Below are 26,031 nucleotides of genomic sequence, written 5' to 3'. Positions count from 1 at the left end.
TTCAACCTATTACGGTAACTGTTGCAAATTTCCAAGTTTTTTTCGGAACTTTCAGTAGAAGTTAATTTTCAAAGTAGCCACCGAAGCGAAATTCGAATTTTGAACGAATTTGAAAGATTTTTGCCTTTCTCCTGTTGCCTTTCTCCTAGAAAGGTATAGCAATCACTGAAAAAACCAAAGGGAATAAAAGTGCTCCAAAGGGTCGAATCTCGTATATCAATCGACTTAGTTCGACGAGCTGAGCATTTTCTGTGTGTGTGTGTGTGTGTGTGTGTGTGTGTGTGTGTGTGTGTGTGTGTGTGCGTGTGTGTGTGTGTGTGTGTGTGTGTGTGTGTGTGTGTGAGTGTGTGTGTGTAAGTGCAGATTTTTATTCTCACTCACTTCTTTTAGAGATGGCTGGACCGATTTTCATGAAATTAGTTGCAAATGAAAGGTCTTGTTGTCCCATAAGATCCTATTGAATTTCAATGTAATCGGATGCTTAGTTTAAAGGTTATGTATCAAAATGTGGAAATAATAAAACATCATTATCTCACAAACTACACAACCGATTTGAACAAAATTGATTTCAAATGAACGGGCTTTCCGAAAAACCCTTAACTTTTTAATTTTATAAAGATTGAACTTGGGGTTCAAAAGTTATGAAAAGAAACGTGTTCTGAAGACTGTTGTCTCTCATGTTTCTCAGAGATGGCTGGACCGATTTTCATAAAATCAGTGTCAAATGGAAGGTCTAGTTGCCTCATAAGACCCTATTGATTTGTTTTGCAATCGGACTATTACTTTGCCTGTTATGTTTAAAAATGTGAAATCCAGCTATGAAAAGGAACATATTCCGAAGACTACTTGGACTCACTCACTTTTCTCAGAAATGGCTAAGCCGATTTCCACAAAATTAGTGTCAAATAAAAATTCTAGCTGCCTCATAACACCCTATTGAATTTTACTGAAATCGGACTGTAACTTCGTCTGTAATGTACCGAAATGTGAAAATCACGAAACTTCATTATCTCAGAAACTAGAAAATCGATTTGATCAATATTATTATCAGATGAGCGGGTCTGTTAAGGGTTAACTGATGAATTATGATTGAACACGTGGTTGCAAATTTTGGCTGCCCTATACGTTCCCATTTTATTTGATTATATTCGAACTTAAGCAACAGTTATGTATTATATTGTGATTAAAACAACAAAAGTCTATTATCTCAAAGATTACATGACCAATTTGAACATAACTAGTGTCATACGAACGAGTCATCTTTCAAACTTACAAATAACAAACTTCATAACAATTTGATATGTGGCTCAAAAGTTATGGAAAGAAAAGAAATTCAAAGACTATTTAAAAATATACCTGCTTTGATCGATATATGTGGCCTCAACATAATTTAAATATGGTATCGTACTATTTGAACGTTTCATTGATTCCGCAATGTGTTAAAAATCTGCAAATGCACGACGAATCGGCCATAAGATATGATTAGAGTCAAATAACAAATCGTTTGAAATGATTGGTTTTATCGAAGTGACAACATTCTCGACTTTTGGCTTCTGTACATCGCCTTAATTCTGAATATATTGATATTGGGTGGTATTCGGTCATTTTCAGCAGATTTTCTAGCATCAATCTGACACCGGAAATACCCATATTGAAAGGTATTTAGTTATTTTGGTTGTTTCACAGAAGATAAAAATGGTCGTCTTTAAATTCAAAATGGTGTCCAAGGGCAAAGTTTGGTTTCTATGCATCATATCAATTACGGATATATCCATATTGAGCATTATTCGGTCATTTTCTACTGTTTACTAGAAGTTGCAATTTAGCAATTTAAAATAGTGCTTGAGGTCAATCGTTAGCTACATGCATCATTCTGGTTCCAGAGATACTTATATTGTTTATTTTAGGCTGTTTTTCCCAAACCGGTAGTCGCCATTTTGGATTTCAAAATGGTATTTAAGATAATTTCTGGCATCTGAGCGTCATTCTGGTTGAAAAAAAAAACCATTTTGGGTGTTATTCGATCATTTTCGGCTGTTTCCCAGAAACCGGAAGTCGCCAACCTAGAATCCAAAATGGGGTCTGTGGTCGATTTCAGCTACTGTGTATCATTCTATCCGGAGATACTCATGTAAGACGGAAATCAGCCAATTTTATCTTCTGTCCATCTTTCTGGTTCCGGAGATACTCATATTTAATGGGAATCGTCCATTTCAGACCGTTTTCCAGAAACCGGAAGTTGCCATCTTACAATTCAAAATGTTGTCTGAAGTCGATGTGTGGCTCCAGTGCATCATTACGGTTCCGGAAATACCCATATTAGGTGGTATTTGCTCGTTTGCCACTGTTTTTTCCGAAACCGGAAGTCGCCATTTTGGATTTCATAATGATATTTGAAGATAATTCCGATCGATTTTAGCTCTTGGTATCATTCTAGATCCGGATATTATTATATTGGGTGGAAATCAGCCATTTTGGTTGTTTTCCAGAAACCGGAAGTTGCCATCTTACAATCCAAAATGTTGCCTGAGGTCGATTATGGAACAAACTTGTTACCACTAAAAACATTCACCTGCCAAATTTGGTTCCATTTAGTTGGTTAGCTCTCGAGATGTGCAGAAATTTGTGTTTCATTTGTATGGAACCCCTCCCTTCTAGAAAAGGGAGGGGTGTCGAACCATTATGGACATATTTGAAACCCCTTAAAACATCCACATGCCAAATTCGGTTTCAACTGCTTGGTTTGTTCTTGAGTTGTGCAGAAATTTATGTTTCATTTGTATGGGACCCCTCCCTTCCAGAAGAAGGAGGGGTTTCAAACTATCATAGGAACCTTTATCGGCACCAAAAACCCCTACACACAAATTTTCACGTCGATCGGTTCGGTAGTTTTCGAGCCTATATGGATCAGACAGACAGACAGACCGGACTGCATTTTTATATGTATAGATTACAACATCAATATTTTGGAACCTTAAGAGTGAATATACATTTATTGGATTGAAGCGTTCATCTAAATTTATTGAAACAAATAAAAGTTTGAATGAGAAAGGCTGGGTCTGACCACGAGGTGGATTAATTTAGGTTTTTTCCTGTATTGACTTCCTCACTGCGAACAGAATCGTAGATCTATTGTGAGATATGCCCGGGTGGCTGCTGTATCCCGCACTTCTGTTAATAGCAATACCGCTATTGAGAAGTGGCATGTTTATTATTATTGTTCATCAGTGCTTGTGTGCAATGTGATACTCTTCATTACACGCTTACTGTTCTACTATACCGATACTCATTCCTCTTGCCAAATATCACCAATTATAATTCCCTGGAGAAGTTTCGTCGTGCGTCCTTCTGGCCAGTTTTATTGATAAGAGGGACTTATGTTTTGTTAAGAGGAAGTCACGCAAAGGTATTTTAGATATCAGCGTAAAGGAAGGGTAACTGGTGGGGAGCCTGAGAATAAACCCATGCTTAAGTCCTTTTTGACATCGGATGGCCTGGTTCTACTATGATTCGAACCCACGACCATCCGCTAGACAAAGCGGACTCTGTAACCTTGCGGCTACGCAGCACCCTTATCGTAGAAGTTAAAGTGTTGTCTTACTTTCTTCAGTGTCAGCCAACAAAGTGAAACCATAACCACTTCAAGGCTCCTCAACCCAAAGTCCGATTGAGCTGAAATTTTGCATGAGGATTTTTTAAAGAAGACGCAGCTTTTAAACCCTACTGCTAAACGCTATTTGAAGGAAAAATTTTCCCATGCATTCCAGTGGCACTCTAATAAAAAGTAATGCAGAACCCTGATATTAGAAAAAACTCTCGAGGCTCTGGGGGGTCAATTTTGTCCCAATTTTCTTACAATACTAAAATAGGTTTATCTCGAGGTTAGATTAACCTATTTGAAATCTGTTTAATGTAATATCAAGAGTGTAAGCGATATTCAAAGATACAATAATTAGCTGCCATATAACAGTAAAATGTATGATTCGCGGTGACTCTTCTAACACAAAAGACATTCGTCAGGTGAAAGAGATCGCTAGTGGTTTCAAATGTGTACATTGTTGGAGAAAACTCAAATCTAATTTTTTTGTTCGTCCTGTGAGGTCGAAAATTGTTGCATTCAGATAGCGCAGGTATTTAAAACAGCCTGCTAACAATACGAATTATTTGAGTACGCTAGCCCAGCCTAGGGCCTTTTTTACGCGAGTTATTTTTATGCATTTTTTTAAACGAGATTTTTTTACAATAACGGGGATTATTTTTACGCGATTCGGAAAATTATTTGTACGATTTATCCATTGATTTATTATAAGTAAATTTAATCTAATCTTTTAAACGCGGTACAATCAACCGCGTACTGAAAGATCACAGTGTAATCAAAAGACTTTTAATATTAATCGGGTATCACCAGCATTTCTTTTAGCTAATGTGTCTGTAGGTAATATTTTAAATTCAGACACCAACAAATTAAAGATTTCATATGCTAGTGTCCTTTCAGGTAGTATTCCAAATGCAAACTTTAACAAACCTTTCGTGTTGGGTGCAGAAAGGTTAGCCAGCTGTGATTAGGATAGACTCACTCTTGAGAAGATGGACTACCAACAACAATTCATACCGCAGTTAATGTTCGGATTCTTGAACTGTAACTATATACGAGACTGTATATGTAGGTATGAAATTTACGACAATTTTACAATGATGCAACAATTTTAAATAATGCTGTCAATTTCCTAAACTGGAATGCCTGCCCTTCGAAACCGGAAGAAAAGAAATTTTTCAATTTTTTAAAAACCATGATGTTATTCACAGTCGAATTTTATGATTTTCATCATCTTGAAACGAAAATTATCGAACGTTTGGCAAATGAAAATAAAACATTTATAAACATTTGATTTAAAGTTGCAGTCTATTTACACTTAAGAGAAGATTTATGAACACTAACAAAAAAAAGCAATTAAAATTTTTATTTATCGGTGATTTTAATGCAAAGCATGAATATTGGAACAATCCTCAAAATAACGGCAATTTCGAAAGCAGGAAGTTCAGTGTTCCAATGCTTTTGGTTCGCGATGAACTCTTGAAGTACGTGAAAAACACTGCTCTGGATTCACCCATCGATGTCTGGAAGAAATGTGATCAGAAGATCCGGACAACCATAGCATTATTAATCGAATCGAACCACTGACGATTAATCCAGAAGATGTTATAAGACCACCACCAGAAGTCAAGCATTACGTCGGTCCTGGATATGTTACGCCGAGTGATAAACATGCAATATTCGGGGCGTAACGACCTGGTGCTGCGTTTTAAAGAAAAGGGAAAAATTATCAAAAAAGCTGCTGCCGGAATCGTGCGACAAACTGTGTGTTGTGTTGTAAAACAAGTTCGAAAAGGATTCGACGATGGATCTATTTGGAGGAAAACTGATGGACGAAGCTTTCAAGAGACACGAAAATGTTAGTAGTAAATCCCTACTGGAAACCTAATCCTGTTACCCTTGTCAGAAACCAAGGCACAAAAAACACGACTGTCGGAACGCAATCCCATAGAATGATCGGAAACCGTTGAAACCAAAGGCACGAGCAGTGAAGAAGGAAACCGTAGATGAGGGATTCACATTTTCTGGTCGATTGGAGGAGACGTTCTTCAAATAAGGTGGGATCTTATTTGAAACAGGTTATTTTGTTTGTCAAAGACTTTAAACATGGGTGTATTCTCAGGCTTTTCACTACATACCCTCCCTTAAAGTTGAGGTCTACAGTACCCCTGTTAAATTCTTTCAACAAAAAAAAGTTTTTTTATAAAAAAGCAGGCCTGAGTTACGTAGATTAGTTCTCTCCAGAGAATTGTAAGTATGGGGCACTGTTGGCCGCAGTAAGCTTGAAACGGAAAGATAAAAACTTACACACGAGCACGGATATAAATTAAATGTATGTCACCGACATCAATAGTGATACTGCCAAAAATAAGAATTGCGGAGTACAGAAAACATAGCTGGGAATTATCATAATATATCAAATGTCAGAGGTCGCAGTGATGAGTTCGTACAGAAAGAAGTTGATGAATTCGGAAACCGACAAAGTAGTGATCAGCAGAGACGTTAATTTTCAGGGAAGCCGATGATACCGAGAAGTAGGTGTCAAAACCATCTGTTGTCGAGTTCAAGTTAAGCAAATAGCAGTCACATGAGGCGATAGATGATATTGAAAACTATTTGTCAGAAGATTTGTTAGGCGAAGACTAGTCAGAACAGGATTCCACGCTTGCTCAGGAGAAATCAGAACAAGGATTGCAGGAAACCGTTTACATGAAAAAGCCACCCAAAATACCTTCAGTCTACGATGATGTTGTTTGCCACCTACGCTCGTGTCTGGAACACCACCTTCGACAATTCACGCAGTTCAAGAACAATTTTTACATCTATTTTCGTTGAACATGTGAGATCGAGTTTGAACAATTCAATTATATTCAAAAATTTCTGAGTCGTCTCGGAATGATTTAAGCTAACCCATGGAGCCACGGATTCAGGACATCTACAAACCAAAAAGGAGACTGAGAAACTACCGAATAGTACCGTTTGTGTGTCAATTTTGGGACGAAAGGTGAGCTGCCAATCACACGCAGATTGGATAGAAGTAAAGTGGATTCAGCGCTACTTGAAGCACACTGTGGACTACAGGCTAGGGCGGCAATGACTTGTATAAAAAAAATGACCTCCGAATTTTGCTTAGAGCTAGGGCTCAAGTGTTTCGGCTTTTCGAAAAGATTACCAATTCAAAATTCTAGCTCAATCGGACTTCGGGAACACGTAACTTTTTCGGCTAATGAAGAAGAGCACAGGTGATACATGAAATTGTCGATATCGGATTTTTTTTTTGATGCCAAATGTCTTAGAAATGCATGAAACGTCAAGATCTGGTGTTTGGTGAAAAAAACCTTTTGAAAAGAAAAATCAACTTTTTGGGACTAAGGTAGATTCCCAGCTGACTTCTAAGCGAAATTCGATAAGTCGATTTTCATTGCCACCCTAATGTAGACCTTATAACCGTTTACGGAAACGCAAACTAGGAAGGAGATGCAACTTCCAGGTACTTGTTCCAAATAGGAGCTGGTCCGGTATACAGGATTCAGAAGAAGCCGACCTGTGTAATCCTGAGTAATACCGAGGCTGAGTACTTCGCACTTATGGAGTGCTGTCAAGGGGTACAGTAAATTTTGTGGATTCTCAAAGTATTCTCTATACCAATTAACCTACCGATTACAATTTTTGAGAATAATCAGTCCTGCATTAGCAACTCAGTTTACCGACTGTCAGTCGCAGATCAAAACAGTTTGAGACCAAGAATCACTGTATTCGAGAGACGCAGTGGTAAGAAGCATAAGTGTTTGATTTGAGTGATTCGTTGGTGCAGAGTATTTTGTTGCAGTTGATGTTTCTACATTTATTTAAAAAAAAATCGGGATCTGCTGCACGCGTAAATCATGCAGAATTCCACTAGTTTCTTCTATCTTAAATCGAAAAATACAACCGAATCAAAAGTATCTTACTAACCGACACGATTTGCAGTATACGAAGAAGGATAAGTGTTTTGGGTCAGGTGATTAAAATAAAGAGTGAGAGAACGGGTTTAGAAATTAAGTATGACTAGGTTTTCGAAATTTTCATTTACCTGACGGCTCATCACCTCATATTTGATTAGAATACGAAAAGATATATTCCAAAAGCTAACCTCTTAACTATAAACTACGCTACTGCAGTGAAAAAGTCGATTTCTGCACTGAACTAAGGCACACATTAAGAAAAAATAATTCCACTGTAGCTTGAAATATGTTCCGAAATATGTAAACAAATTTTTTAATTCATTGAATTCCAGACCAATTATATTTAACAGGACAATTGCATAAGTATCTACGAAAAATCACGCGACTTATCTAACTAGTTTGAACAATTTGAACGATTTCCCGAGATTATTCATTGTTCATTTTTAACGAACTTTTTTTAAACCCATAACTCAACTTCGAAGGGAATTAGAGAAACAATGAATTCTTGAATTTGTTCAGTGTTTGCTAGAGCTACAATTAGCATCATAAAGTGTTGTAAAATAGCAATGAATCTAGTAATGAATGCAAGGTTAATGCATTAATACGCTTTTACGTATTCGGATGTGTCACCCATGTCGAGTGAAACGGGTCATTAAAATTTTTACTAACCTAATTAAGAGTTTTCCGTTGTAACTATGGAATTTCAATCATTGCCCGTTTGCACAGCATTGACCCACTTCAGCGGCGGCGGGTACATATTTCCACGATTCGCAGTCACAGTTAATTACCTTTCGCTCTAGATTTTGCACTTTGACTCGAGCCGCGGTTCATTCAGGGTCCCGCACATCATTCCATTTTTGTCGCCTATCCTTCGCACTCCATATCGTGCTCGCGAAAGGCGACGCTCGTACGTGCTTCGCAATCGTAATTTATCCGAAAATAATTAGTCGATCGCGCTCGAGAAGTTGGATGTGGGCTTTAGTACCTACACATTTATCGCTCGAACCGAATCGGTCAGTTTCAGGTTTGACAACTGAAAGTTTCGAATACACCGTGATTACGATTCCTTACGCATGTCTTCTGAAGCAGCCCGTTTCGCGATGTCGTTTGCATACTGGATGGGGCACATTTTCATGAATATTTTCTAGCAGCACATAAATCACATTTCATTATTGATTCCAAGCTAATGAATGGAAATTGAAAACCTCTTAATTGAATTCATTAGCATACACGCTAGCATTGACAATCACCTTTTCAACCTTTGACCCAACACAAACACACGCGCACACAAACTCATTTTAGCTTATCAATTGCGCATTGTTTAACAATTTACGAAATTAGCGGAATTCTCCGCAACCGATTAGTTTGTACCACGTGTACACGAGTCAGCTGTAGTTTGCGAACTGGTTCAACTTGCAAATATCTACCAGTTTCAGATTCCGCGCTATTACGTAGCCCTACAGGTGGAAGCAAACTGCAACATCGATCGGTAGCTGCTGCTGGCAGCAGCACGGGTACTTATGCGCCCACCGCAAGTGTCGATTATGCTGCTGACCAGTAAATTCCACGGTGGAGGCGATCGAGCTGCACATTCAAATCAGACGGTTTGGCTCCGACACGTTTCGACAGTTTCAGCCCCAATCCAATTTGAAAGATAAAAAAAAATAGTTCGCGCTGCACTATTGTACCTGTTGCTTCTGCACATTGTTGGTAGTTAATATTTTCGTTTAGGTTTTCCGGTATGTGAATGTGCCACAGCAAACTACGTACTAATCAATTTAACGACTGTCCATTCGCACGGTCGGACTACGTGCATGTCATGTGGTTTGCTTGTCGAAAAAAAGGGTGCAACCTGTGAAAGCAGTGCATTAGCGTTATTCACACTCTTCCTAATTAGTTTCAAAATTGGCACGCAAACGAGTCGCGTAGGGCTTCTGGAAATGATTACAGTTCAGTTGAAAAACAAAAAAACCGCGAAGGCATTATTGTGACTGCCCCCGATTGTAAAACATCAAAGTTCCTAGTGTGACTTTCCATGCTAAGCATGGTTGAAGATTGGAACACTGGCCGTAAACGAGTTCAAAATAATTGATTTCGAACATTGTTTTCGTGAAATCTGTGGAAGGTTTTATTCTTTTAAATTTGTTGCATGTTCCAGTACCCTTCGCTGCACTATTGTAAGCAACACGATTTATTAAGATAATCAATTGTCACGCCCCTCTGACACGCTTCGTCGCTAGAGGAACCAAAACACTTGCGGAGGAATGTAGCACAGTCAGGCAATCTCTACCGTAGGATCGACCTTCGGAAAAATGTACTCAGGTAAAGTGAAACAATCGGCGCAAGTTTCGTCCGGATTTGATTCGCTTCATCATCCGTGTCGATGGAGAACAACAACAATGGAGTAAAAAATAACTGGCCTAAGGCGGCACCACCTTCACGGTGTGGGGTCTAGTTTACTTCATGCATTCGGGCACTGATTGTGTGTATTGCAGAACGCAGGCAAGAGCAGCCGACGGTTGTTAGTGCATAGAGTTGACAAATGGTTAGACTAAAAAAGTGTCACAAGTTACTGTTTTGGTGTTGCAGTTTTAGATTAGGAAATACTTTGGCGAACAAACTCTCACTTCTACAGTTTTTCGTGGTAAACGTTACGTGGGCGTTTTGACAACCTATAGTTACTATATGCTAGAAATTGGGATAAAAAAGTAAAAGGAATATCCGCACCATAGTATAGATATTAGTTCAATTCCTGACAAATTTTATCTTGAATTAGCATTTTTCATTTGAAAATCTGTTTTTTTGCCGATTCTTGAGTAAAGATCGACATCGAACTAAATAGAATTTTGAATGTTACTATCGAATTCCGGTCGAAACGGAATCTCAGTAGTAAGATCTTATTTCGAAACTGAGAGTTCGATAATTTATAATAGACCGGATAATATTTTTCTGAACGGTGTATCTCTTAAGCAGCTAAAATGTTTAAAAAACATTTATTTTGAAACTGTGATCTCTGCTAAAACGTTATCTAAGGACAAGTTGCAGAAAATTGTTTTCAAGTAACGAAAAATAGGTACATACACAAAAAAAAAGTTTTGCAATCTTCTTCTTTTTCTTTCTTACTTCTTCTTCTAAATTGACCAATTGAAATTGAGTTTCTGGTTTCTGTGAAACAGATAAAAATAGACAATTCCGGAGTGATTTGCGATAAGGGCGCAACTGGCAAAAAATAAACATTGGGGAATATCAGTTTGAAAATTTGCAAGTACATTTTCAAATCGTAATTTCGAAGGAAGTGACTAAAATTGACATCAATAACAAAAATCGACGTAAAATAACACTGTCTTATAGTTTCCTAACAATACTACATTAAATTTGTGCATTTATTGCTAGAATCTGCGCTTTTCTTCTAACCGTTTTCAAATGAGCCTCAAATCCTTCTGACAGCGAGATTCGCCCACCTTTTTTCGCCTTGTTTCTATGTTTTCTTCAGTTGCGCCTCTTTAAATGTGTCTTTATTTTGAAAACAATGTTGATCCGCCCTTTACTGTCGCCTGTTTACGAAATATTTCGCAAGTGAGCCCGTTGTTTCAAAACAATGTGAAGGGCCTAATTCCAAAGTATGTTTTGTTTTGGGTTAACTGTTTTGTCGCCCTTTACTAAAAACTTGATTTAAATATTTTTATCAATTTATACAAAAGAAAGGATTCTTGCCATGAATTGTGTGAGTCTTTTCAAAACCAATGGTGTAATAAAACGATTTGTTTACATTTTGTTAGTTGCGCCCTAAACGCGAATCACTCCGGAATTTTCATACCCTTATCTTATCCGAAATCGGGATAATATGTAGATGCTTGAATCCGATCATTCGCCGTTTTGATTTCCAAGATGATCATCTCCGCCTAAAATAGTTATAAGTATTTTTCAAGTCGGAAATAAAATCTAGATATACTATCGGAATCCCAGATGGTGACTATCGGTTTTTGGAAGGCAACCCAAAGTTGTCAAAGAAAATCCAGAATTGACATTTTCAGAGCTGTTAATTCATTCTAGACGCCAGTATGAAATCAGAGATGGCAACTTCCGGCTTCTTGGAAACAGCCTAAAGCGACCAAATATCAATCACCAAAAATCGCGATATCTATTTATTCCAAATAAATGTTAAAAACTTTAAGAATTTCACTCGGGAAGTTGATTATCCAATTTTTATTGAATTTAATTTTGCCAGTCGCCGTAGGTTCGAGTCTTGACTCGGGAGAGACTGTTAGTGTCAGTAGGATCGTAGCGCTAGCCCCGCAATTGTCCTGTACACTTAACGGTTGGCTGCGAAGTTTGTGTATAGTAAACAGAAGGTCAAGTTCCGAATCGGAATGTAGCACCAAGGCTTTGCTTTGCTCATTGAATTTGAATAAGCTTTCAAGTTGTTATTGTCATTTGAAATTTAGGTCAATATTTTCTTTAAATGGACACATCTTTAAAATTATCGCAACGAATTTGATGAAATTTTCCCAGCAGATGCATCCCAAGTCGTAGTTTATGAAAATATTTTTTTTGGGGAATAAAATATTTTTTTATTAGTAACCTTTTAAAACAATATGTTGAAAAAGTATGTCCTGGGGCACTAAAAAATCTCAAGTATTTTTGACCAAATTTCGAAACTGTCTGTTGAACAAATTTCGAAACACACTGTGAAAATTTCGAGTTGATGTTTTGTTTCGTTCAAAAGATATGGGCTTTCAAAGTTGGTGCCGAAACGCATTTTCAAGCGAGCAGCGAGCGAGCATTATTACTATTGACAATCCCAGTTTCAGTTATATGCAAAAATTCTGTAAGGTTTGTAAACTTTGTTTGATAGATATGATTTTTTTTTATATTAGTTTGATAGATATGTTTTTTTTTTATTTTTAGGTCTGAATATATTCAGTCTGTTACCAAACTTGATGATGATGATGACAGTATACTTTATGCCCCTAACAACTCGCATGTCTACCTACATACTTTACTAAAAAATAATGCAAAATTTTGTTAGGGGACAACCGTACAGAACGCACCAGCGGGTTTAGATTGCCGGCGTTTCTACTTTTAGAAGTTATGGTGTACTTTTTAGTATAAGACCTGAAGAACGCTGGATTTTTGGGCGTTTCTCGCGTGAAAATGCGTTGCGGCACCAACTTTGAAAGCCTATATCTTTTGAACAAACAATAACACCAACTCTAAATTTTTAGGACAGTTTCGAGATTTGGCCGTATTTTTTTAGTGTTTGTGATTTTATTCAGATTTTTTAGTGCCCCAGAACACTCTTTTTCAACATATTGTTTTCAAAAGTTACTATTGAAAAAATATGTTTTTCTCAAAAAAAAATCTATATCTATAAATGCGAATGTCTGTCTGTCTGTTGCTTATAGACTCAAAAACTACTGAACCGATTATCGTGAATATTCGTACATAGGGGTTTTCGAGTACGGGAAATAATTTTAAAATATTAGTGTTGCTCTATCTTATACGCGTAGGCAAGGGGGAATGAATTTGTGGTGCATGAACTTGAAAACTTCCTCCCCGATAACCGTGCAAATTTAAATCAAGAATGTTTTTGTGCTAAGATGTAGTCTTGCCTGTGTCATGTTAGACCTTCGTGTATATCAGAAGCGTTGCAAGGATGACGGAAGGGTGGGGGGTGAACAATGTAAACCTTTAAGGATTTTAATACTGCTGGACCGAGGGGGGGGGGGTCTAGATGAATGTTGTCAATCTTTATTAATTTTTAAACCGCTTATCCGATTGCTATTCAATTCGGTGAATTCAGGCCGTGAAGTAGCGTATATGTTTCAAAAACTTTAAATTATGTAGTAGCGGAGATCGACCGGAATAATTGTTACAGAGGTGGGATGGCTTTCTTAAATTATGTTTATCCCATACAGGAAGGGATAAAGCGGATATAAGGCGGTAGCAACTACAAATTTGTTCAATGTAAACTCTTAAACACCAAACATGAACACTTCTAAACACCAAGGATGATCATTGTGTTGTTCTCTGCAAATACGAATCTCGTGATATTGACTTTTCTGTATCTCGATGGCGTAGTTAAAGAAAGGGGGGGGGGGGGGGGTTGGTTATTGCAACAACCTTCATTATCGCCGATTAGTTCATACATTTGTTTTTTTTTTGTATTGCAAAGCAGAGGTCGTTAATTTTCTTCATTATTTAATTTGTCTGCAGGGTGTTTAAAGTTTCAAGGGTGTTTTCATGATGTTGGTTTCCAACAAATTATCTTCGTTTTCGCAACAGTGGATTGGGAAATTACTTACGCCTCCATCAATATGCGGCAAAGTTGTAATGTCATGACGAGAACTATTGAGCTTAGAAGTCTAGACATGTTTTGAACTCAAATTTCGACCAATTAGAACTGAAAGAAGGCCAATGAGGGTATTTTCGAAACCGAGGTAATATCTAGAGGCCGGGAATTGACCCAAGATATCAAGATGCCATTCTACGGTTTCTGGAAAACGTTCCAAAATGGTCCAATACCACCCAATATAAATATAACCTTAACCAAAACAGTGCCGAAACTGGAAATCAAATCTAGACACCATTTTCAAATCCAAGATGGTGACATCCGGTTTCAGAAAATTATCAAAAACTGACTACTATGGTTTGTCATGAAACCAACATAGTACTCAGAGATCGAAACGGTTACAAACACCATTTTAAAATTCATAGAGTCGATTTCCAGTTTACAAAAAACAGCCGGGAATGACCGAATACCACCCAAAATGGGTATTTTTGGGACCGAGATAATGTCCAGAGACCTGAAATCAACGCTAGATACTATTTTTAAATCCAAGATGGTGACTTCCCGTTTTTAAAAATGACCAAATACCACCCAAAATTGGCATTTTTGTAATCGAGATGATGCACATAGACCAAAAATCGTCCCCAGACGCCATTTTCAAATTCGAGGTTGTAACTCCCGGTTGATAGAAAATAACTCATAATAGTCATTCCATAGCCGAGATTATGCCCAAAGACCGGATTTCAAATAATAGCCAGTGGCCGAACATCGACTCCATAGACCATTCTGAAATCCCCGATGACTACTTCCGGTTTCCGTAAAACAAGCTATAATGACCGAACGCAACCATATATGGGTATTCATGGAATCGAAATGATCCCAAGAGACCAGAAATCAACTCAAGACGTTCTTTTGAAATCCAAGATGGTGACTTCCGGTTGCCAGAAATCGAAATGATCGACATATGCAAAAAATCGACCCCTGACGACATTTTTCAATCCGCAGTGACAACTTAAAATGTGGAATCGCAACGTCGAATTGCTGGAAAATAGCCAAAAAGATCATTCCGGAATCGCTATGATACCCAGAGATCGGAAATCAAATCTAGGCGCCTTTTTGAAATCCATTGGTATTTATTGGTTGTTTTTGACGCCAAATCCAAGATGGCAATTTCCGGTTTCTAGATAACAGCCAACAATAACTAGCGGCAGTTATTGACATAAACGTGTTGATACAAGATAATCCATCATAATCCTATCGACTAACATTCAGAAAAATATTGAAAAGAAGCAGTTTACTTCGAATTTATCCCTTGCGATCGTTCTAACATATTATTGCATGTTAGCCATGTAACAAACAGCCTTATGTAGTTATACGTCAAATTTGCGGTCGTGACTTTGCAAACATCATGACGAGATAATACCTCATTCAAATTCAAACTAATGACTTCTACGGATACTTATTATATGATTTATATGATTATATGATTATATTATTTTATGATGTTAAATATAGTTATTTACCACCCAACATAAACAGGTGAAGGTAGTTATTAAAATGACTGGATACCTTTTGTATTTGTAAAACAAAAACATTTCTTAAATTTATTCTTTGTTTATATTTGGCACTTTAATCCTTTTTCACGTGCTGCTTGATCAAAGATTAAGACAATGCTGAATATATCCCTGGCCAAACAAATATGCCAGAATTTCCGAAAAATTCTATTACAAATGAAAACACATAATGGTTTCTACCTCATAACGGTTTGGTTTTCAATGTTCTCTTTATGTGCATGTAAAGAAGTGTAAATTTAAACGCGTTTTTGTACTGCATAGTACCATGGAATGGGGTGAAATTGATCAATTTGCATAACAATTTCCAATTAACTAGCTTCATGTACATTTTTTTCCGAAATAGTTTAATTTTAAAACAAGTACTGGTATGTGCTCTAGTTAACCTCTATGTCTATTGGTGAAATTTCTATCGTCTACTTTATAAAATAAATTCTAAAATTCTCTACGATACTATGAGATAAATTGGGGTGAAATTGATCACCATTCTTTTCGCAATGTGCTTTTATTCGATATGCTAAAGATAAATGATGATTTCTGTACTGAAAAATATCATTTACAGCTAGTTTGGGAACGAAAATAACGATATTTCAGGTTAAAATTTGTTTTTTTTCGGTTCCCGAGCTGCTTTGGCGCTAAATTTGCTCTCATTTGATCGTCGTTAGACCGATTTCAATTCGGTTTGTTGCAAAAGCTCAAAAACTAGCTCTGAAATTCAAATCTTTGTGGTTTTCTGCAAATTCATCAGTATTTCTTCAATGGTATGGAATGATCATTGTTGAAAATTACATTTTTTGAGCTTTTATTAAACTTTACTCACTTCTCCAAATTTAACGTAGTTAACCCTCAACTAAGATTACTTTAAGTAAATTCAATATTTTTGTTTGCTATTTGGAAGCTTGTTTGATCAAATTTGATTGAGTTTTGACTGAGTTAGAAGAATTTTTCGAAAATATGAAAAATTGCACCGGGCATGCAAGGGATTACTTTGACAGGTATGTGAATCATGCAAAAGTTGCGTTTAAGGACACGTTAACGTTTCCTAGTGTTGTAAGAGCAAAATCTTTTTATTAGTATTTTTTATCACGAATTTTCAGGTGATCAATTTCACCCCATTCCACGGTAATGTTTTTGTATTTTTGGAATTATTGCACTTTTGAGAGACCACGGGTATCAGCTAGTATTTTCATAAACTACAACTTGGGATGCATCTGCTGTGAAAATTTCATCAAATTCGTTGCGATATTTTTAAAAATATGTCCATTTAAAAAACATATTTACCTAAATTTTAAATGACAATAACAACTTGAAAACTTACCCAAATTCAATAAAAATTGGGGGTTGTCAACCAAGTTTTTCTTTCATATGTCCTAATATTTCTAATTGCATTCTTTAACCTCTGGTCTCTAATAAAGCAAAGAGATTTTTTATTGTTGCCTTCTCATTGCGCTGTTTGGCAGTCGTCGTTGTTTCTCCTGTGAAACACAAGGTGTCTAGTATCAGCACTTTATTCTGGCAAAGGATTATCGGGATAATATAATATTTTACACTATGCAACATTGAATCAAATATCTGTATGTGGAAATGGAATTTTGTGGTTATACTTCTGGGAAAGAGGCTGGAAATGGAATTTTGCATGGGAACTTTCTTTGAGAAGACAAAAGTTTTCGGACCAACTGCTAGACGAAATCCCAAAAGTTGTTTTGATTATTGTTTTCGAATTGATCGTTGACTGCCCTACACAAGGGTTGAATTAAGCAGCACGTACGTTTTACAGTAAGCGGCCTCGTTGTTGATAGCAGAAAAACACTTTATATCCTGAGCTGTTCTGTCCTATACTCTCTCTTCAATATTGAGATGTGATCGCGCCAAATCACTGTTTCTGTCTCTCAACCTCTTTAATTCCCTTAAAATTTAATTTTTTTTGACGTAGGGCTACGTCTATCTGGAAGTTAGGTATCTGAATTTGAAAATCTAGTAATTCAACCAGGGCAAACTAGGGAAAAGTGGTCAGGTTTTGAGCGCTTATATTTCAGTCATTTATAATCAGGTTATCCAGGTTTTGGCATCAATCGATCAGAATTTTTTTTACGGTTAAATTTATGTAACAGAAACAACCTATTGTTTGAGCTACACTATTGAAAAATTGGTAAATAACATCGATTGTCCAAATCGTACCGAGCAGCCAATCACTACCTCTCTTCCCAAGCACAGCCGAAACTAACGGATACAACCGATCTGACTTTGTAAAGGATTTGTTGTTGTTGTTTTACTCGAAGTTCTTTCTGTTTCCGATGCTTTTTTACGTTCCTTACCATTCCTTATGTTTCTCAACTTCTCCATCTTTTCAACTAACTGATAAAACCTTGATACAAAAGGTACCATTCGAATATTTCACCCCATCATTTCCATTCTAAAACTGTAGGGTAGTTTGGGGTAATTTGGACCCCCTAAGGAAAACTCCTGTTATTTCGTAGCCTGTGTTTTCTACCCCACAAACGTAATGTATTATAGTAATATTGACCTATTTTCTATGTTTTTACACAAAAAAAATCATGATATTGAGGTCAAAAGAACAAAAAAATAACGAAATTGAAAATAATGATTTTCGGACATAGAAAAAACGTTTGGGGTGAAAATGGACAGCTATTGGGGTAATATGGACAATGTTTGGGGTGATGTGGACAGAGTAAAAAATGTGAGTATTATAATAATAATGGTTGCTTAATACACAGTAGAAGGTGGTATTAGGTATACGGAATGATAATTGCAATTCTTAGGCATTTCACAGTGATTCCACCATAGGCCAAAAAAATTACCCTTTTCCAGTCATTCAAACTAGCGCGCGCAACATGTGTGTGTGTGTTTTTTGGTAGAACTTGAATGTTGCTGCACTTCGAATGTTGCTGTGTCAGGCAATTTCAATAATTTTTATGTTTGAAAAGCGCAATTTTAAGCTTAACTTCGAATACTTGTAACTTCCTCGATTTTGATCTGATTTTGGATCAACAAGATTTGTTTTGAAGGGACTTATGTATTTTTTTTTATTTTCCAACTTTTACGAAAAATACAACCAGTTTTTATTGATTTATTAAGCTTAAAACATTTTTCCGGAAGCCAAAATCATGTATTTCAGAGCTCGTACAGTCTTCTGAAACAGTTCGGAATGATTAGATGATCAACAGCCTATAGAAAATTTACCGTACTAGTCAAATTTTCGGATCCCGGTTTGCATATCGTCGCTCCAAATCTGTTAATCCCAAATCCGTGAATCGGGAAAATATATAACAAATGTACTTTGACGTACGATTTCTTATTTTTCATTGAAGGGCCTTCATTTTTTCCATTAAATCTTTTAACCGGTCAAACGACTCAAAAGTTACAAATTTTTCCAAAATGATTGTCGATTTTTGGCAACCCTAATTAAAAGGATCACCCTAATACCCCGTTCACACTACACCGCATATCACCCCATATCAGACGATTCGTGCTATCGAGGCCATATCACCATCCATATTACCTGATATCCCATACAATCGAGCTGTCAACGGATATCACCTCGGCTACATGCTATCGCGGATATCATGTTCGAAAACCAATAATAACCACAATTCAAGCAGTTGGCAACACGGCCAAAAGACTTTTGACGCAACCCTACAAATTTCGAACTTCGCGTTGCATGCGAGAAAAAAGGAAGGAAATATTTTTGCTATTTTCATCCCGCACATGTTGACAATTGCATATGAGACATCTCTGACATCCCTATCCTAATCCCATTGCTCTTGTTGTCTTGTTTTAGCTTCGACCTGTTTTTGTTTTCTTCTCTTTTCAATCATCAAAGCAAATGTCAAATCATATCAGCTCATTCTAATGTGAACGCTCGAGGTGATATCCGATATCATCTGGCGATATCAGGTGATATCCGGGGTAGTCTGAACAAGGCATAAGGACCAAACAAAATAATACGGGTACAAAGTTTTTCGAAGTATACCACTGTTAAGCATGATCTGAACAAAAAATAAATCTGATAATAAAAAAGGATAAGTTTTTCTGACATCAGAAATGAGTTCAGCTCGCCAAAATTGGCATTATACATCATTTTAAAACGACTTTTAGGTTTTTTCCAACTTTTGTTCGGAATCCGCCACCGTGCGGGGAATTAAAAACACTTTGTGTACAGAAAATTCATCCCGGATTACCTGAAATACTTTTGACAGTTCATCCTTTGTACACCGCCATCTGTCCGTCCGTTTTTGTATGACCGCAGTCCGACAAAAGAATTTACTTCCTTACCTGACCATATCACTCCAAAAAAACTGTCCATTTTACCCCAAACAATACGCCTTACAAAAAACGCAATTTCTTCTACTATTTCTTCCACTGTGTTATCGTCATTTTTTGTCAAAATGTAGCCTATTACTAGACAAACTCTAGAAAACATACTAGAAAACATTGGAGAGGTTCTCAAAAAACCTTAAACACACGAGCGTAAAACTCATAGCAAAATCAACTTTTGAAGTTTCCTTTGTTTACATTGGCACTGCGGTGCACCTATCACAGCAAACCATGAAATTTTCATGTTAGGTAGGGTTTAGTAGTTCAAGGAAAGGATAAAGTAGTACATGGAACCCAAAAAAGTCATACTTTCCAAGACAAGGCACCTGTCCATTTCACCCCAGGGGTCCAAATTACCCCAAACTACCCTACTAGTGACATACGGACGCTAAGTGCTAGCCGTTGAAAGGAGGAAAACAAAGTAGTGCCGGTCATCTCGTGCCAGATTTCACCCGTAATGCTGGTGGCTGTTAGTAGTACATGGTTACTGCAAAAGTACTTAAATCGTTCTGGTCTCAAATACCAAATAGGTTCGTATTTGATGCCTACTGAGAAAGGGAGAATACACCGAATTCGCTAATTCAAATTTTTGTCTTGTTGCATTACAAGGTACAAACAAATGCTATTTAAATTCGAATATCTGCAAAGTGGAGATGACAATATAAATAAGTTTTCATTCGTATATTTTATTCATAACTATGCTTTTCATCGACTGTTAGTATACTCAGAGGAGTTTCTTTCAGCTTCGCAGTCTTTAAACTGTGAAAAAGACTGCGAAACCGAATGAAACTCCCCTATTTTATTTATATTAATTATTGTTCAAAGTGCTCTAATGCCTCAGCAAATAAAAATGCACTGTTAGATAAAAAAAAAAGAAAAATACCGTAGTCCCACGTCATGTAATCGTGTCTTTGATACCATCCTTCCACTATTTCATCAAACGGGCTACCAATTCAATCGACCATTTTTGATTCGACTTTTTTTGTTAGACGACTCATCTTTAGGAAGCTATTTAAAAAGGCTGTTTTAGGCAGGTATTGATGATTACAAATATTTTGAGAGCCAAAACGGTTTGTTTGATCGGTGTGACGTCTTCGGCTAAAAATAATCTTGTACATTGAGTTGAAAAGAAGCTGGAAATCACACATATCGAAAGGCATTAGAAAGGCACAAGAAAAACTAAGTGGGAAATTAAAACATTTCATATCAATGTGAATACACTGAATTCTTGTTTTATGCGACTTTTTTTTACGTGATTTTATTTTACGCGATTTTTTTACGCGCTTTTCTTGAAATTACGCGATATGTGACATGGAAAATATTGTTTATGAGCCAAGATGTAACACACACATACATACACATACATACACACACATACATACATACACACTTACCACATAGCAAAAGATTTTGTAACGACGTTTTTTTACACGATTTGCTCCAAACTACACGATTTTTTTACGCGATTCTTTTTTTGCACGCACGCATCAATCGCGTAAGAAGAGAATCCAGTGTATCGAGAAATAACAATTTAGACCAGCGAGGTTTCTTGTTTCGTCTTATTTTGACATGATTTGCAGAGTTAATCGAAGTGTGACTGTGAGCAAAATATGCTGTCTGGGCATTGAGTATACGCTGTAGGATTGGTATCCGAATAAGAATGGATGTTTGGAATGGGATAAGAATAATGATTACGATGGGGATTTCAATTGGAATTATGATTGGGATTGCTATTGGATTTGGTACTGGGATTGAGATCGAGACTGAGATCCGGCTTTCAATAGGAATTTCAGTTGGAATTAGGATGAGGATTAGGATTGGGATTGGGATTGGAATCCAAATTCGGTTTGGGATGGGGATTGGGATTGGTATGAAAATTGTGATTGAGATTGGGATTTCAATTGGAATTAGGATAGGAGTAGATATTGGAATTGAGGTTTGGATTGGGATTAAGATTGAGATTAGGATTTCAATTAAAATATCAATTGGAATTAAGGTGAGGATTAGGATTGCGATTGGGATTGTGATTTGGATTGGGATTGGAATTGAGATTGGGATTTCAATTGGAGATACGATTGGAATCGGCATTGGTATTATGATCAAGACTGTATTTTCAATACGAATTTCAATTAGGACTGGAATAAGGATAACAATTAGGATTGGGATTGAAACTGGATTTGGAATTTTGGTTAGGATTGGGACTTAGGAAAATTCAGGTGAAAATATGTAAGTAAGCAAATCATTATGATATACAGTAAGGTCTTTTTTTACACGAGGGGAGCGTTCCAAATTTGTATGGGATCGCATAAAAAAGGCTTTTTTAAGTTGCGAATATAACAAAGAAAACCGTTTTAAAATGTTTGAAACTCGTTTGAATATGATAGTGGTCATTCTAGAGACCAAAATTCAATATTTTAAATTTTCAGTATTTACACCAAAAATTGTGAAACGAAAACTGATATATGGTACCTAGTGGCCTGAAAGGGAAAACGTGATTGAAATGAGGTCGATATCTTGTACCGTTTATGAGTAATTAAGAAAAGCAACTCGCGTAAAAAACCGTGTAAAAAAAGACCTTACTGTAGATCTTTTGATAAGGGGCCATTTACATTCCGCATGTACAACTTATGGGAGGTAGGAGGTACGCAAATTTTCACGCTTGTCCATGGAAGAGGGTGAGTGGGTAATGATGATTTCCATGTGAACCTGTGTTTTTTTTCAATGGAAAAAAATGGAAATCTGCCAATAAAATACATTGGCTTACTAAAAAGTTTCTGCAGATATTGTGGTTTTTAAAGTAAAGAGATAAAGTCTAAAAAATAAAAAAAAACATTTAGCCATTGATTGATTTCACTTCACTCGGACATGTCCCAAACATGTCGAAAGGGCCATAAATGGTAACAAATATCCCAAAAGGGATAGAAAAGGTAAAATTTCAACATAAAAGTTAAAAACAAACAGATAAAAAATATACCGAATAATTGAGGCCAAAATTCCGGATAATCGAGTCCGACCTGTATTGCTTATTTTTTGGATTTTCCTGTTTTTCTGAGAACTTGTTAAACTGAAACTGTAAATTTTCTTTCCACGTGGAATGTGAAGCATGTTAGTACAGAGTGAAAATGAAGAAAAAAGTAGGACTACAACTCTAAGTCTCAAGTAGCAGAATTACATAAAAGTATCTTTATCTTTTATGCTTGATGGGTAAAGCCAGTTTACTTAGTCAATATCGCTTGATTTTCTCAACAACGGTTTATGGAATTTTTCTTTTTTTTCGCTTTGCTTCCGCAGGCCAGGGCAAATTGGCACCTGTGACTGTGCAAGTTTTTTTTCTCATTTTTTGTTTTGTAGTGAACATTAACTAATTGGACAGGGTGTATAGTAGAGAAAGGTGTACACTTGTCAGGAAACTAACAGGAGTATTCGATACTCCGCACTCATGATACATTGCGTACTTACTGTTGATATGTTAATATAGGTAATTATTTCCCTAATATGAAACAAACTAAAAAATCTTTACACAATATTTTTATCTAATATTAGAAAATTAGTTTCCGCTGGCAAAACTTTTGCAACGTAATAATGATAGGTCTCTAAGCTTAGCGTTAGGTTTATTTTTCCGCCCTGCACTGTGTACCACAATGCGGCTCGTATCGTTCGGTTTGATTAGTTTGCATGGTACTAAATAATTAACTGCATATGCATGTGGTTATGAAAACAGAAAACACTGGATAGCACTGGGCCCTGTACCGGACTTTGGCTGTAGGTTTTGCTTACGCCGAGAAAGGTGAAGCTTCGATCGGTTTAGTGCAAAGACTAAGACTGTTTTTCTTTTCAATCCTCACATTTACGACAACTGGTTCGTACTGTCGACATCGAACGATTACGTGCACGAAAACGGAAATCTGCCAATTCTACGCAATATAATTAATTCATATTACGTTATATTTTGAGCTGACGATGTGTTATTTGTTATAGATGAGTTGATCAACCGCATGCTCAAGTTAGATGAATATTATATGTCCAGAGGTCAAATTTTTGTGTAATTTTTTACAGGGGCTTTCGCACCAACGCGTTTCGCACTTAATTCTATAATTCCAACCATCTACAGCAGGTGTACAAAATAATCTGTTTCACATCTCACGATCCATCGCTACCTTCTACGGTACCGTACACAGCGTCGTCATCGAGATAGCGGTTCAAAAACGAAACGTTCGCGCTTGCCTGGTGTCCCACCCAGGTACTTCCATATTTGTTCATGGTCATTGATTCTGTCATTAATATCTTAATAGCATTAATTATTCACTTGTGCCCAGTATTGTGAAACAGCCGGCAACTGTTTCCTGTTGAAGAACGCCCGCTCTTATGGTTTCGTTTTTTTTACACTTGAAAAATCAGCTTTACTGTGGTAAATCAGCAGAAATGCAACTGTAGACCGGACAGACTAAGCACCCAACGTCACCCCCGCACGGTAAGTCTACTTGTTTGGATTTTGCCTGGACGCTTCACGTAACAAGTGAATGACACTTGTCTGGCGACAAGCAAAACGGAATATGATTCAATAGCTGGTAATTAGTATCATGACTGACAACAAACCAGGCCCACTTTAGATGACTTTCCATCCGGTAGATAATTACAAGGTAGAAATGTAGCATTTCTGGTTAGTGTTGCGTGTTAGCAAGCAAGAAAAACCAACGATAGATGATGTTGCAAGAGTAACCTTCACCTCGTAGTGAGTAACTATCAAAGCGAGAGGCAACCGATTTGAAAATATTGGCCATCATCTAGCAATAATGTTGCAATCAACTTCCAATAGGTTAGAGTGACTCCCACGCGTTTTAGTAAAACACTCGTGCAGATTGAAGTGGCAAGTATCACCGGGCTCTAGCAGCACTTCACTGCCACACCATCGTGTATCAGTTAGCAGCCAGCAACAGCGCGCACCGTGAATAGATTCATACGGGTCTAATTGAAAATCCGCGCACATACTCTTCTCGATTACGTAACCGTTATGAATTGGTGAGTGGGATTTCCCTTCATCACTGCTGAACGATCATCACCGCGATATGCAGCCCAGTCTATCAACTGGAAAACTACCCACGGTTGCCTGTACCAATCGGGAAAAGCGATTACGGGTATTTGTTTTCGTTCGGTTCCTACCGTCAAGATGTTCAAGCGAGTCAGTTTCACTTTCCTGTGGATGCAGTTCTCTGTTGATTAGCCCTGGCGTGCTTTCCAACTGGAGGGCCGTTTTTTGAAGTAGAATACTTCTCTCAGGAAGTTCGGCTACATAGGGATGTGAAATGAAAATCTAAAACCGAAAAAAGTGAAAAATATGTCCAATTTCAAATGCTAATAAATCGGTTAGTATTCGATGGATTTTCTTCGTTCTTACAGCAATAGATTGGAAAATCTTCTAAGATTCTTCCCAAAATAAGATAATTGTAATTTTATTTTTCACACTATTGTACTATTGAAAATAGTCAAGCCTTGTCAAAACGAAAAATTCGACCTCTGATTGGTCGTTATATGCTTGCTTCCCAAGCACGGTCGACAGGATCATATACCTTGCAATTGAAAACATGCTATTTGGCCTATATAAGAACCTGCTTCAGCCGGAGCCGCTCATAATAGTTCTAGACAGCGACTAGCACTAGCCTTGTGGTTGGTCACCACGTCTCAGGAGCAGCGCGGTTTTTCTCAGCGTGTGTCGCCAGACAGCCATTATTCCCCCCGTGTTGGGGCAGCATGATGATTGCCATCAGGAAATCCAGTTTCGGAAATCAAAATGCCTTTTTTAAGGCAAATAAACAAGTAATTGAAAGTTAATAATTTTTGTCAACGCAAGCAAGCATTCTGTGTTGCATCCTAGCAATTCAAATTTGTCACACCCGTCTAATTTACTGAATGTGAAATAGCTTCCACAGTGCATGTTGTCCGTGTATCTTAATTCCCCCAATGTTAGGGCAGCTCAAAGGTTGTAATTAGCAACCGATTTTGAACCGCAACATGCTTTTTTCAAGGCAAATAAAAAAATAATTGAAGGTTAATAATTTTCTGGCATCAACACAAGCAGACATTCTGTGCGGGATGCAATCAAACTCTGTTGTAGTTGTCTAATTTTTACTTTCACTTTATTTAGTAAACCCCCCACTGTAGGGGCAGCGCAAAGGCTGCTATCAGCATAACCGACATTGAATAATTAACTGCCCTGTTAGTACGCATTCACAAAAGCAGTTAGTTCGACTATGCAGAGCTAATATGTAGTCGATTCAATCAATCAGCATAAACAGAATT

The 26,031-nt window shown here is 37.1% G+C and overlaps 2 protein-coding genes across 4 annotated transcripts in view; one reads left to right on the top strand and one right to left on the bottom strand.

The window, feature by feature from the left end:
- The window catches only part of LOC129721553 (uncharacterized), a 196,948-nt gene that overhangs the window by 57,788 nt on the left and 113,129 nt on the right, over positions 1–26,031 (bottom strand). The gene's annotated exons all lie outside the window — the stretch shown is intronic.
- LOC129721556 (arylalkylamine N-acetyltransferase 1-like) overlaps positions 10,019–26,031 on the top strand; it is a 164,237-nt gene continuing 148,224 nt past the window's right edge. Inside the window, exon 1 of the mRNA XM_055674261.1 lies at positions 10,019–10,084. Within this exon, the coding sequence (XP_055530236.1) occupies positions 10,082–10,084 (3 nt within the window). The 5' untranslated portion in view covers positions 10,019–10,081. The remainder of the gene's footprint in view (positions 10,085–26,031) is intronic.

This window comes from Wyeomyia smithii, chromosome 2 (assembly GCF_029784165.1).
Source record: "Wyeomyia smithii strain HCP4-BCI-WySm-NY-G18 chromosome 2, ASM2978416v1, whole genome shotgun sequence".
In the NCBI taxonomy this organism is placed as follows: domain Eukaryota; kingdom Metazoa; phylum Arthropoda; class Insecta; order Diptera; family Culicidae; genus Wyeomyia; species Wyeomyia smithii.
This window is presented reverse-complemented; position numbering and strand designations above follow the sequence as displayed.